Source organism: Urocampus carinirostris, chromosome 7 (assembly GCF_059441175.1).
Source record: "Urocampus carinirostris isolate Australia breed hairy pipefish chromosome 7, RoL_Ucar_1.0, whole genome shotgun sequence".
NCBI lineage: Eukaryota > Metazoa > Chordata > Actinopteri > Syngnathiformes > Syngnathidae > Urocampus > Urocampus carinirostris.
Genome location: NC_142355.1, coordinates 29,456,145 through 29,471,607, shown reverse-complemented (window position 1 = coordinate 29,471,607; position 15,463 = coordinate 29,456,145). Strand labels below are relative to the sequence as shown.

The 15,463-nt window shown below is 35.2% G+C and overlaps 1 protein-coding gene and 1 long non-coding RNA gene across 4 annotated transcripts in view; one reads left to right on the top strand and one right to left on the bottom strand.

Moving 5' to 3' along the window:
* Positions 1–3,365, top strand: part of LOC148362910 (uncharacterized) — a 38,445-nt gene extending 35,080 nt beyond the window's left edge. The window contains exons 3-4 of the long non-coding RNA XR_015850917.1: positions 2,541–2,728; positions 3,024–3,365. This is a non-coding gene — a long non-coding RNA (uncharacterized LOC148362910). The remainder of the gene's footprint in view (positions 1–2,540; positions 2,729–3,023) is intronic.
* LOC148362909 (calcitonin gene-related peptide 1-like) lies at positions 1,127–15,182 on the bottom strand. 3 transcript variants are annotated; one of them, XM_088340498.1, is made up of 5 exons: positions 15,040–15,182; positions 13,587–13,681; positions 10,863–11,003; positions 2,517–2,716; positions 1,127–1,960 (listed from the first exon to the last, which is right to left on the bottom strand). In XM_088340498.1, the coding sequence occupies exons 2-4, from the start codon at positions 13,670–13,672 to the stop codon at positions 2,554–2,556; spliced, it is 390 nt and encodes a 129-aa protein (XP_088196624.1). In that variant the 5' UTR covers positions 13,673–13,681; positions 15,040–15,182; the 3' UTR covers positions 1,127–1,960; positions 2,517–2,553. The 3 variants fall into 3 exon arrangements, with proteins under 3 accessions (XP_088196624.1, XP_088196625.1, XP_088196623.1); XM_088340499.1 differs by having other exon boundaries at positions 2,517–2,713; XM_088340497.1 differs by lacking the exons at positions 1,127–1,960; positions 2,517–2,716 and adding an exon at positions 5,780–7,795.
* Positions 15,183–15,463: the final 281 nt, after the last annotated feature.

Below are 15,463 nucleotides of genomic sequence, written 5' to 3'. Positions count from 1 at the left end.
CTCTAATTCGTGCATTTTTTTTGTTTTGTTTTGTTTGTTTCAATTGTATATTTTTGTTGACTTGGTCTTAAATTTGATTTCAAAGGGCATTATAAAAAGTCTTAAGTCTTGAATTTAACTTGCCTTAAGCTGTCGGAATCCTGTTGTAATTATTAGGCATAGTTTATCTGTTCGTGTCAATTGTCATTTCCACCTCCTTTTCAAAAAGCGCTATGCTGCTTCTTCATGTACGGAGCTCACACTTACTGGTGTTTTTCACTAAAATCATGCCATGCACTCACCTGCTTTTTTGCCGCGGAGTTAGAAACTGTGGAGTATGAAACTGGAGTCAGTGATTGATACCCTACCCTTGTTTAAAAGAAACTAAGCAGCAAGCTTTTATATACAGGCGATGAGAGGATAACATATGGTACAGTTCAAAGTCCAATGGCAAATTAATGACAAAAGTTTTTAAAGACGTAAAGCCAATTTAAACTTGGTTTCATGTTTCGTTTATGCGGTGCAATAAAATACATTATTATCAGAAACATTAAAACAAGGCGATTTTATGCGCTGGTCTTTATCACCCTGCTGGTAATAAAGTTAGCCAAAAGTTACTCAGCCCCAACACAGCTTTATAAAAAGTTTCAAAACATTGTCACTTTTAAGGGCGTAGGACCTACGCCGTAGGTGAAAATAGAATAATTTCTGCTAGTTGATAACTAGCTATTTAGTTTGGTTTTGTACAAAAATGTCGCACACTTTAAACAGTGTTAGTTGTAACAACTACTTTTTGTAATTTTTTTATTTATAATGTCAATCAAACACATTTAGATTGGTCAATTAGATTTTTTTACTTCATTTTTTTCCAGCTCCACATTTGACAGTAAAACATTGAGAATCTGGATACAGTATTGAAAAAATACTATTGTAAAATAAGAAAATTCATAATAAAAATACGCAACATGACCTTCCAACAAAACAATACCTTTTTGATGTAAAAATTAATATCATTATGAGAATAACTCTATTTTTTAGCATAATGCAGTAGTTTACGTCAAATGTCTACATAATATATTTGTTTCTCCTGATATTTATCAAGATATATGACCTCTGATGCAGCAAAAAGAACAAGTCTGACCGCAGGTTGCACTGCCTTGCTTTATTCGGCAATTACCCATGCACTTTTTATTCGCCCATATTTTGCCAGACATATCTCAACTAAGTGTTAGCATGTGTAGCATGTGTATGCACGAGTGTGGATCTCAGTCCGACCATGAATCACACGCATAAACACATTACTCTGTTCTCATGTTTGTTCATTTCTATCGGATAGAATATGTACGAATATAATCAATATGGTCAGTGGTCCCTTCTGAAAACCTGCAAAGAACAACACAAGTACCCCAAACCCGAGTGTATCTAAAATACATTTTAATTTTGCACAAACGTCTTTTTTTCCAACATTATATTTTGTTGACAATATTTATCGTCATCTTCATTATCATCACCACCACTTGCATTTTTCACTGAACTGTACAATCATGAAAATTGTTCTACATCAAGGCACAAGACAACAGCCCACTGTTTGGGAAGGATAGGGGGAGGGTGTAAGATGTGTACGGTATATATATTTCCCCCCTTTTTTGAGAGGGGGGAGAAGTTGGGTAAGCTGACTGAATAATGTTAACAATAAAGGAAAAGGAGGAGGTGCAAAACTTGGTGAGGACTTTTTTGTTCTTTTATTCTTTGTTTTGTGTTTTTCAGGTTTTTTGTCTCAACAAAATGCATGTATAAAAATGGGGAAGTTTACACGAACTAAAGTGCTTTATTAGAGGGCCGAAAGCAAGACGGACACAATGTTTTTTTTTAATATGAGTGTTTGTTGAGGGCCGGTTCACTGCTGATTTTCTGCTGCATTCTTGTTGTTTGTCTGTTATCCTTTTTTATTTTCTCAATGTTTTCTCCACCTTGTGTCAACCTGTGAAAAAAAGTAAGAGGAAAGACAAAATCATGTTATTAGTTTACCTCCATACAACCATCAAATCTCGGTTGCATTCGATGAAATTCCAATGTTTTTTTTTTGCTGAAAAATACATTGGAAAATTGTGCTTATATTTGACCTGCATTGAAATGTCAGTGAAAATGCATGGGTAAAATGTTATTTTGTTTTAGCCAATATGTTTGATGATAAGTTCATTCCGTTTTTTTATGGACACCTGCAAATGAGATTTCATATAATGCCAGTTCCTTAATTTGGCTGTTATTGCTCGTTTTTGTTCATTGTTTTGACGATTACATCATTGCTATCGGCTAATCATGTTGTTGTCTTTTGATTTTACATCCTGTAGGGCTTTTTTTTGTAACCTTAAAGATTTAATAAAACGAGATGGCTCAGGGGAGGGCTTCAGGACAGGTTGGAATTTTTATATCTGAGGATTAAGTTCTCCCCTGTTCTACTCTCAAATTAAATTTCTATTGATGTCTTCTCTCCTTATTTTGAGTGTATACACATTTTAAACTTAACATTTTCATACCGTTTTTTTTTTCTTTCCTGAAAGTGCATGCGGGCAGTCACATGGCGATGCTTCTCCTCCGCCGGCCGAAGGCTTTGGCGCCAACGTTTGTGGGCACAAAGTTGCTGCTGCCCATCCCACCCGACCGGCTGAGGAAGTCTGCAAGGCGGTGGGTCACACAAGTGGCTGTGTTGCAGGCGCGCTTCTGTGCTGTAACGCTGCTTTAGAATAAGGTGGGTGGTTAGAATAGCGTACGTCACAATTTGTCCAGAAAAAGTAAAAAAGTTCAACTCAAAACATTGTCATATTTTTCATCTTGGTTTAACTTGCTTGTTAGCGTTACATTACCTCAAGATACTGTATTTTCTGGAGTATCGGTCGCATTTTTTTTCATAGTTTGACCAGAATAGTGTGACTTATAGTCTGTTGCAATTTACATGCAAAATTATTAACACATTATTATATGACTGAGTTTAAAAATTTTATTACCGGTACAGTGTATCATTTAACATGTTATTTCCACACTAGACCGCGAGACGCCACTCTAGACCACCTTTTCTTACCAATCGGGACACGAATGTTCAGAAGATAAGGTGTCAAAGTAAATATTTTCAACTTTATATACTTTTTATACAAGGTACAAATACTCTTGTGTTTTACTGTTATGATACGTTCCTTAAAAATGAGATCCAAAGTTGTTTTGGTAACGTTTGCGCAATTGACATATGCCGGGGGAGCTTTTCACGCGGGGGGACATTTTATTTTATTTTAATTTTAAATTATAGATAGTTAAAATTGCCTTTCAAGAACATGTGTGTTATTGGTGTTCATCAAATACATTTTCCCCTAAAAAGTTATTTAAACTCCAGGTGCGACCTATATACTATATATATGTGTATATATATATATATATATATATATATATATATATATATATATATATATATATATATATATATATATATATATATATATATATATATATATATATATATATGTATATATATATGTATGTATATATATATGTATATATATATATATGTATATATATATATATATATATATATATACATATATATATATATACATATATATATATATATATATATATATATACATATATATATATATATATATATATATATATATATATATACATATATATATATATATATATATACATATACATATATATATATATATATTAGTATTTCAATACTCAATACAACATTTTATTTATATCTGTACATTCAAGGAAACTGTGCGGGTCAGATGTATCGACATTTCGTTCTGTATACATGTGTACAAGAATGACAATAAAGTATATCTGAATCTGAATATACTGAATATACTGTATGTTTTTTACTTCTTAATTATGCATTTTTCGGTTGGTGCAACTCATACTCCGAAGTGACTTGTACTCCAAAAAATACATTAGGTAAAATTAATAATCATACCATTAACAGTTTATCAGGTTAAAACATGCATGAACAAGCATGCTTTTAATTTTATTTTTCCTCCCACTTAGGGATGGCCGAGCACTAAAGCCAGGTGTCACTAGTGAGGTAAAACAAACCCTATGTAAAAGTATTGAGTACAGTAATCCCCCACTGAATTGCGATTTACTTTTTGCGGTTTTCATACTTTGTGGCTTTTCATCATGCATTGTATTCTGCATTCCAATTGGCTAAAAGGTTGCCCGGCTCTTTTTCTACCTGTGTCTGCTTGTGCATCAAGAACACTGCGCATCAATAAAGTTGTACACATACGTAAAACAGTTTGACCCACCTACGCACGAATATTTTTCAATATCGAGTTTCTCGAAAAGCCATCATGTCAACAAAATGCTCTGGACCCACAAAAGCACCAAAAGGTGGAGGAAGATGCCTCCTATCGTCCAAAAAGTTGGACTTCTCCGCATGCTCAAGAAAGGTAAAAGTTTTTTTACTCCACTTTTTTTTCCCCGAATAACATCGACATTGTCCTGACAAAATATAATCTGAAGTAGAGTGGATAGTATTAAAGTGTTAAGAATTAAACTGGCAAAAATGTAATGATCACACTAATACTAGAAGTGCAAAATTCACCTTTTTTGGCCATATTGAGATTTTTGCCTAAATCAGGTTAACATAGAAAGCTGCTTTTTCTGCTCAAGTGCTCAAGCCAACCAATCACATCTTGTATAACTAATCAATAGTGCAATTAGTAGCAAGATTATTTTTAAAATTATAATTTCATAATTGTGTAACACAATCCATGAAAAACGAGGGATTACTGTACTTGTGAAGAATACACACAATGGGTTCCGTATAAGGTTAGAAAAAAAATCTCAAGATAAATATTTTTTTCCCGTGCAAGAATTTGGTGCTACATCAATCTCAATTGAAAAACCAATTAATGATTCTGTCTGATGGACAGAAACATTTTCCAACAGAACTATGCAGATGTTTTTTTTATTTCATAAAACTAAATCAAGTAATAACTTAAGGCACTAAACACAATTATAATACAATTTTGTTATAAAAATGTTTGCATTGTAGTTTTAGTTTGTCTGATGTTCTTACCTTCGTACAGATTATGCCTCCATCTCATTTCTTTCTTTCTATATTCTTTCTTTCTTTTTCTTTCTTTCTCTACTAAACTAAAAGAAAGTCTGCCAAGGCTTTCTGGTAGAAAAATATGTTTATTGAATCAGGAACATGGCGGTACGTGTTTGCTGTTTCAAGTTACACACGAAGAAGTTGAGTGTTGGTTTGCTTGTGTGAGGGCAAAACACATCTGATTGTCTGAACTAGGGCTGGGCGTCACAGCCTTAAAATAAAATATCGAAATGTATTATTTTAGATTTCATGTTTCATTTTTGTAAAATGATCCATTTCGGGGTCATCAGTTTGCCTTTCTTTTGGAGAACTGATATATTTCTATTGCTGAACTAACTTTTTTCTTTTGTCACAGCGCTAAACTGCAACCGTTATTTTTCTGAACACGTTGCAAAAAGTTAATTTAAGAAAATGTATGAAAACAAGTAAAGTAATCATTTGTCCAAGGTAAATAATCTCACTATGAAATCAAATAAATGTTAAATATGTTTAGACTTTATGATTCACCTTAAGGTTTTTGAATAATTTACACTAAAAATGCAATGTATTAAATATTTTCATAAAATAATTAAGAAATAAAATAAACTAAAAATTGAATTTTCTTGCCAGAATAATTATTCAAATTGTTCATGAGATAATAAAAAAATTAAATGAGCAAAAACATCTTGCCAATTTTTTTGGGGGGATTATTTTATTTGTTTCACTTAAATTTTCTAACTGGACTTTTTGCAGCGTACATGGAACAAAAATGATCACCTAAAGCTATACTGGCGAAAAAAAATCCCATAATAGAATAGTTTTGGATTTTATATGTTTTTTTTCTAATTTAAGTTATAAAGAATATATTATTGTAAACTAATGAAAACAATACAATTGTAATTCTTTGTCAGTCACAAATAAATGTGAACAAACTGAGCTGTATTTATGGGCAAGTAAATGGTTTTAAAAGGAGCTTTTCAGGCAAGATGCCGTCATAATATAATACAATAAGCACTAAATCGTTTTCTTAGAATAATGAACAACAGGCAAAACAAGAAAAAGAGGCAGTATTTGTCCTCAAGGGAGCCATTTGGCTGGCCCCAAATAAACTTCATAGTTTTCCATTTTTTCGTTGGTTGGTCAGAACAAGGCAAGTTGAAGCATGACATATTTTTTTAAAATGTTTTACGTGATTGCCAAGTGATTAGATAAGTATTGATTCTGAACTGCTGCAGATGGTTTTCTTGGCACAGTTGCTTTCTGTTTTATTGCATTGCTGTCAAAACCGGTAAAATGTTAGTTTGTATATATTAACGAAAAAAGCTTCCCAAAAAAAATATTTCCTAGAGTGGTCATTCATTTTCTCCACAAACTAAAGTACCATATTTTCCAGACTATAAAGCACACTAAAAACCCCAATTTGCGTATGAGTGCGTCTCATATACCGCAGAATACAGCGGATACGATTGGGAATGCATACAGTAATTATTGGTATTAATTACCATCCAAGGTTTTACAGTTGTCTCATATTTGAGCAATTGTTGTGCAAATCGACTAACATTGCTGACCTAAATTTCACAGCATTGCATGCAACGGGAATAGAACCTGAGTAATGATATTGAGAGTGCTGACACATTACAACTAGACCACCAGTTTCACAGTGCCAGAAACACTGATTTGCATAGTGCATTCTGTTACGTTAAACATTTTCTCGACTTCATCCACAATTAATGTTCTAGAATTTAGAAAACAAAGTCTTTTAACAAAATACTATACAAGCTCTTTTACGTACGCATTCACATTAAACCGAGAGGTTATTGACACACAGATGCAGAAGTGGACAGACTGTTTAACCCATGTTGAAAGATTCATATTGGACTAAAAAAAGAATATATACATGTACATATATATATATATATATATATATATATATATATATATATATATATATATATATATATATATATATATATATATATATAATCATTTTCCATTATCATTCATTTTTTTAAAAGCACCAGGGAGCCACTAGAGATCGCCAAAAAACTGCACCTGGCTACAGAGCAGCTTGTTGCTGACCGCTGACTTAACCTATCAGAATGCACTATACAAATCAGTGTTGTAAAATAGTGTGGTAATTAGATAAAATCGAATGCCTTTTCATTTGTAATCCTATTGGTAATGTGTCGACGCCTCCACCGCTACTACTATGGTTCGATTCCAATGAATTCAATATTTTGCGATTTGGGATACTGCTCACATTATTGCATCATAATGTATCTATATAGACTGAAGCTCTTACTGTAATGACAAAAGACTATTTATGGGGGTGCACCTTATAATCTGGTGCACCTTATAGTGCGGAAAATACAGTAAACTTGAATTGATCGCCCAGCCGTAGTCTGAGAATCGAGATGGAGGCCTGTTTTGTTTTCTCGTGACATCAGTCATGCAAGTCACACCAACATGCGTTGGCCAACAAGGACGACTGGGAAGGAATGAGTTGCAGTGGATGAGGGCGTAAAAAGTAGTTAGATGCTCTCAAACGTCTCGCCGTAGCTGGCGTAGCGCTCGCCCTCGGGAACGCTACGTTTCTTGCCGGGCGTTCCCGCTCCAACGTTGGTGCGTGGGAACGTTTGCAACTTGTGCAGCTCCTGAGAGAGTTTGCCCAGTACGCAGGTGCTGAGGTTGGAGCAGCGCTTGGTTAGCGGCCGGGCCATGCTGTTAGAGTTGGGGTAAACAATGCATACAGATCACATGCACAGGGGTGGGATCAGGCTGGACCAAAGTAAACATGCAGGAAGAATCATTGGATCCCACTGGAATTCTGTGAGGATCAATTATAGTACTGATCATGCACTAATTCTGAAGAACAAAATATTTTAACAATTTTAAAACTTTGTTCAAAATAGAAGTTAAAATTAGTTTTGGTTCCTATGCCGTCTTTTTTTGTGTATACATCTGTACTCATAGCGTTGAAGGACACAAAAATTGACTGCCCTCTTGTAGCAATTTTCTAATTAGGGCTACAATATTGACACTTCAGTCGATATTGAAGGTTGGAAACATATGTTGGCCTGGAGAGAGATGGGCTCCACCAGGCTGTACTTGCCCAAGACACCACAGGAAATGGTTCCCCTACGACCTTAGTGGTCGAAGGAACCAACCAACCAATAACCAATATTACTGAGTAATATTCGACCATTAGCTGATGCTGCACTGTAAGTGCAACTGAAAAACGAGTGCTACATAGCACATGGAGATTACAAACTACGGAGACTTAAAGTGGCCAAACTGCACCATCTACTCATTTCTTTGCCGAGACTTTCACAAGGTTTTAGGTTTTTGGGGGTACCCTTTGCTAACAGGACGGCAGACAAATATTTGAGCTCCCTTTCAGTGAGCCTCAAGTTGTGTAAAATGAACAAAAACTTCTTGACCTGCGAGTATTTAAAAAAAATCTGATTTATAGGACAGTTTTGCTTATTATCAAAATAATTACTTAAATTAAAATTATTAAGAAAATCAATATATATATAATGAATGATACTTTTTTTTACCACTACGAGGTGTTAAATAATACACAATGTGCTTTTAACAAATGCTATTGGGGGGTGTCAAAGTCTTCAGTCTTTTTGGAGGAATCGGGATGGGATTTTATCCATTAGTGGTATTGATATGTCAAGGTATCAATTACTACTCAGGTTTTGAGTATGTTATTAGGGAAAACAATAGTATTGAACCATAAACATAACCTGCGCCTAAATACAAGTTGAATTGTTTTAATTCGATTATTTCTATATTTTAATTTTCTTTAGGTAAAACACATGGTCTATTGTCTGCTGAAAAAAATCAGTAAATGTAATATATATATATATATATATATATATATATATATATATATATATATATATATATATATATATAATTTTTTTTTTCCTTTTTTTTCCCCCGACTTAAACAACAAGTAGATTAACATTTCGGCTTTATGTTTGTTCATACACTTAAACATACAGAAATGAGAAAATCCAAGAGATCTCCAGTGGGATACATTGTGGTTGTCTCCAACCATGCATTTTCTTTACAGTGCATAATTTTCAATTCATTATATTCCTTCATTCCATTCACAGGTTCAATGCAAGCATGCCAGTCTATCTCGTGCCAGCAAACCACTTAAGAACTAACTGTTCCCTTTCTCACTGCATGCTCACTGCTTAACCACACATTCATCCTTTTCATGCAAAGGAATGCACCCATTCATCTACTCCTCACCGATAAAGGTTTTCTTTATTTTTTTTCACACATTTTTTGTTTTACATATTTAGAACAAACTGTTGATTCCCATTCTCATGCAAGCATGTCATGCATGTCATTCAAAACATTTATTCTATGTGATTCGAGCAACTTGTTCATGCCGGAGTATTTCATGACTGCGTTTGGAGTGTAAATTGGATTACCACAAAGAGTAACAACTACGAAGATGCAATTTGTGTAGTTTGTGTAGTTTAGTTTTTACTGAACATGTAAAATGGGAGAAATGTGGAAGAAAGATTGGACAATATATTAAATAAGTCTTAATATGTGAATTTTTGATCTGAATCATAATGAAATGTGCAATAGTTTTATTGAGTTTAGGAATGTGTATGTTGAAGTTTAGATTTCCTGTATTACGATTTCTTAATAAAATATTTTTATTTGAAAATATACCACCTCGGGCAGCACGGCGGGGCAGTGGTTAGCGCGTGTGCGGCACAGTTCTGAGGTCGCGGGAACCTCCTGAGTGGGTTCATATCCAGCTCCCGGCCTTACTGTGCGTAGTTTGTATGTTCTCCCCGCGATTGCCAGGGTTTTCTTCCGGGCACTCCGGTTTCTTCCCACATTCCAAAAACATGCATTTCAGGTGAATTGGCCGGTCCAAATTGTCCCTAGGTGTGACTGAGCGAGTGAGTTGTCTGTCCCCGTGTGCCCTGCGATTGGCTGGCAACCAGTCCAGGATGTCCCCTGCCCACTGCCCGATGATTGCTGGGATGGGCTCCAGCATCCCCGCGACCGTACTGAGAATAAGCGGTGCAGCTGATGAGATGAGATGAGATATACCACCTCAGGAAAATTTGTCTTAAATGGCCAGGAACATTTCAAATTGCAATGGTAAGAAAGTACTAAAAAAATATTCAAGGAAGTAAATGTGTTGCTTTATTTTAGGAATATTGACATTAGAATATTAGAAAATGTTTCCCAAAATGTCATCAATTTACTCTCCATAGTTGAAATGATGAGGAATAATTACTTCTGTTAATTGCATGTCTTTAACGGGCCCTGAAGTTTGGAGTGAAAATTGTTCAAATTCGTAAAGATTGTGGAAAGAGTTCATCTATCAACATGAATTGGGAAAAATATAAGAACTTTGTGTTGAAGAGCTGCATAATTGTCTTGAATGTGCTCAAAATTTTAGTTTAGGTGAGTTAACCCCAAAAAATGGGGTATGTTAATAGCTTTGTGCACCTCAAATAAACTAAACATGTTTAAATTGAAATGTCAAGGACAGGGGAGTTCTTTGTAGTCCCTCCTTACAGAAGGAAATGTGTGTATGAAGAGTATGGAATTACTAAAAATGGATTTTTTTGAATCCTTTGAAAAAAAACAGATCCAATCACAAGGAAGGAGGCGGGCATTTAAATGATCCCGGAATATTGTTATACCGACTATTACTAATGTTTAAAAGTAATATTCATCATATAGTGCTGTATCTCTGTTAATAACCATATCAATATTTTGAGCATAAATGTACCTGTTTCCCTCAGCTGCCTGCTGTTGCTGCTCGAGCTCTTCAGCCGTCATCTGCACAAATTCTTTGACGATGGCGTTGAGTAATCGCCGTGCCTCGTAGTCGGTCAGAGTCACCCTCTCTGACATGGATTCCAACGCCGGTCTGGAGGGAGCAAAAAATAATCATGCATAAGTGCATCTATATGTATGTGGGGATGTTTCACCAAAACTCCGCTGGATGGAAGTATTTATAAAGTTTAAATTGACAATCAGTAAATACAAATCACAAAAATTGAAGATAGGATATTTTGTGATGGGATACATATGTATCAAAAATTTCATCAGTATTTACCATTCATTAGCAGATTCTGGCTGGCTGCCTTGGTGTAATTGGTCCTGCTAGAATCTCATTAACTTGCTTTATTAAAAATATGTTAAAACAGATTCAGATACATATATATAAATGTAAAGTTAATGAAAAATTGTTTCGATTTCTTCTTTAAATGACCGAAACACCATGTGTAAATTTGTGCTACATATCTTTGTCAGCCCCTCTGTGATGACATTCGATTGTTTTTGTGTTCTGCCCCACCTGCACTGTGGTTAGACGGCTGGGTGAAATGTGACATTGACAAGTGTCGTGTTTTCAGCAAGTTGTCAACTCTATGCAAACTGAAAAAGAGTTTGGCACCAAGCTTTCCATGCAAAAAACCTGGCCAGCGCCTTATCGCATTGCCAGCGTGTTCAACAGAGCATAAAAACGTAGCGTTGCCATTGCAAGCAGTTAAAAAATTCGTCCTGAGCAGGAAAAGGCTTTTTTGGATGAGTGCCCTAACGGTGGTTCATAAGTTACACATTACAATAACCTCCTGTAAACCATCAAAGAAGAACCGGCATCCTGTCATAACAGCAAAGCAAAGGTACTGATATTTACTACTGTAATTTACAAATCACCGATAAGAGTGTTATATCTAAGTAAATTTAAAACTCATATCAATAATTTGGTCTGTTTAATTGCCGAGACGCTACCTTAAAATAGTACAGCCTCGGAACAACACTATTTATCTTTTAACAGATTTTTGCATTAAACTCCTATCTTGTTTACAATGCTTTGTGGGTGTGACTTGTTTGATGGGCCATTCCCTTTCATAACTAATGTATTTATGATTTAATAAATTAGAAGGGCACACATTCATCATAAATCTAGCTTTTTGATTTTGCTCTAAAAAATGCACCAGAAGGATCCGTTTGAATTTAAAATCTACAAAAGAAATTTCCAGGGGAGCATGCCGCAGGACCCCACTAGACTGTCCACCCACCATGGTCTCACAAAATTGTGAGGGAAACACTGAATGTCATTGGTTTTTGAAGCCAAATTTTATATAAACTACTAGTTTTGGTAGTTGGTATCAGGGACTACTCAAGAGTGGGTACCCGTACAGGTATCGGTGTGGGGGAAAAAAAGTGACGTCGAACATCCTTTGTTAGAACTTCTAAATAATGATAGGTTCTAATTGTGTGACTGACATGAAATGGGTTCAGTTGGCCCCGGGCAAATGGAATGGGGGTACGTGATGCATGCATGGGAGGGGTCAAGGTGGCGCGGGGAAAGCACGAAGGGACATCACCATCAAACAGAGGGATGACGTCGGTTCCTGGAGGGCCGCCCGCCAAGGCAGAGAAACAATCTGCGCAAAGTGCCCCCACGTCTTAATGTGCATCTGCATTTAGATAAATTGATACTGATGCTTTTACCAGGCCTCTTATAAAGATAAATGTGCGTATGTTAGGGCACTACTTTGGGCGCGCCTGCGCAAGTCAACGGGAGCTTAGCCAAGGATTTTGCTGTTAGAAATTTATTTTTTGATAGAGGGATTCAAAACACTTGCTTTGATATTTACATCTCAAAGGATATCACCATGTTTAAAACACCCTTTACTATGTGAAATTGTAACTCAAGAATTCCTTTAGAATTAGATTAGAAGATATATTATTTTTAAAATGTATATTAATGTTTATTCATGTGCACTGTTGTTTGCATTGTGGATGTGAATTTCAACCAAATACAGGATAAGAAAAAAATGAAAATGTTAGTATTTTTGCTGTAGTAATTATTATAATTTTGAAATAGCAATGAAATTACAATTTTCTATAGCTGAGCACTATATATGTTATGCATAATACACATGGTTTCAAACATAATGATAATATAAAAATGTAAGCAATTTTTTTATATCTTTAATTAGGGTAAAATAAATACAGTATTGTTTTCAAGTATTATTTTCAGTATTATTCAATCTTAAAATTCACTTTTTGACAAAGTCAGAGAGAAAATCATTGTTGATTTTTTTTTTTACAAACTATAGAAGCAGAACCAATTATTTTCAAGTTATTTGGTGTCTTAAACATTTTTTGGAAAAACTATTACAAATGGTTATAAAGTAATTTCTGTGATTTTTTTTTTTTACACAATTCATGTTGCTCTATCAGCAGGTCCAACTACACTTTATGTGTCTTCTATAACTCTAAATTGGATGTGAATGGAGATTAGTGGCCACGGCAACAATCCCCATATGATAATTTACAGTTGCAATAAACGTCTTTATTTACATAAGTGGAATGTGGTAGCAAATTGAATTAGTGATAATAGGAGGCAACAACTTCTTAAATGGATTAGCTTTTCTTTTAAACTGGCTCAAAATGTACACGAGTCGTAAGGTAGCTACAGGTGACAAATCACTCTTACCTAGCAGGGGCAGCTTGCGAGCAGTACATCTGGCAGATGACCAGGGCATATGAGATCAAGAACACAGAGAGCTTCAGCATGACCATAGCACCCCCCTGTGCAAAACACACAAATGCTTAGATTTGGAAGCGCATCCTCCAGACGAGCAAATTTCAGGCCATTCTTAATACTCCTGAAAGCATCCAACTAGGAGGGAGGTACTGCAAATTCTGAGGTTTATTGAAGTTGTTTAAGGATGGGGGTACATGTGTGAATGAGGAAGATGAATGGAATTGGGGTTGGGGGAGTCTGTGGGAGGTATATTTGGTTAATATATTAAAAAAATGTAATATACTGTAAGTAGGATATGGAACATGATGATAAAATAAGTGATGGGTTGTATTATACAAAAACGACACAGCATTTTTGTGGGGGCAAGCATGGCTTTGTTTAAACAACATTTCTAGAATCATGGTTAGAACATACTGACACTATTGATTCAGTTTCAAAGCTTGGTCACAAAAACAATAAGAAAGCTTAAACAAAAGTGTTTCAAGGTTTTTTTTCTAACTTTATAAGACCTCCAACTAGAAAATAAATATATTTATTAAAAAAGTGCTTGAAAGAGGAAAAAAATCCAGGTTAAAAAAATGTCAGATTAACACATTTATTTAAAAAAAAAAATTACAATTCTTGTGGGAAAAGTCTGTTAAAATAAAGCCTTGTTCAAACAAGAAATACACAATTCCCAGTTACAAACCCCAGAAAAGTATTGATCAAAATTGATCATTTAAACATAACTATGCTAATATGTATAAATATACAAAACTTTTCATTGAGATGCATCGTATCCCTGCATAACCCTACTTTTGTCCTCAGGTCAAAATGACCCGCCACAATGTTGATTAAAAAAAACCCAAAAATCCCCTTAAATTATATATATATTAATTGTTATAACTTTTCCTGAATTAGTCTCAACATTAAAAAAACATGAAATGTAAGCTGAATTAAAAAGTACAAAGTCAGTCATTAAACTGAGGACAGTTGGAGGAGTAAATATTCTCTAAAAACGTCCAAACAAAGACCTGTTATTTAATTATCAAATATGGAAATATATCCATTATCGCCAAGTTACACACATTTGTGAGTGATTGTGGGAATTAAAATGTAGCTATGCCTAAACCTTTGTCTAAAATTATAGTTAAAACTTACACTGGAGCCTGAAGAGAGAGAAGAGAAGAATGGAGAATGGGGGGATGAGAGTGAGGAGGAAGAGATGGTGACTCTATCCAAGCTTCCCTGAGGAACCAGTGCATTAGTGTAATGAGCTGCCATTGCCAAATACACAATCTCTCTCACACGCACACACACACAAAACCTGCCTGTCCGTTATCCTGTTTACTTTCCCTCTATTTTGGCCCCCCAGAGCTATCGGGATTACTACAAATCACATCATCCCGAAGAAAACACTCACCTTCGATGAGAAGCACCAAAAAATAGAAAAAGCTCAAAAATGCTGCGTTTTTTTGTATTTATTTAATTTTTTTAGTTATAGTTTTGGTCCGGAACAAGCACCTCTAGCTGTGTTTTTGCGTGCAGCAGCAAGCCAGCGGCCCCCTATATATATCGCCACCAGAGTTTGTGCATCGGCAGTAGAGGTGGTTAATTATCCCGCGGAGCAGCCAATGGGGCGACGAACCGGGGACCAGCAGCAGCCAATGAGAGGGCAGCGTTGCGTGAGGACGTCATTCCAAGAACAAATTCCATTCACAAAAATCTGCTTCATTTGCATTGATGTCATTCATTAAATTGGCATCGCTTGCATCGATAAGGGAGCTCCCGCCCTTAGGATTAGGGCGTGGCCATCTACTGGTGAGGCAGCACATTACACATTGAGA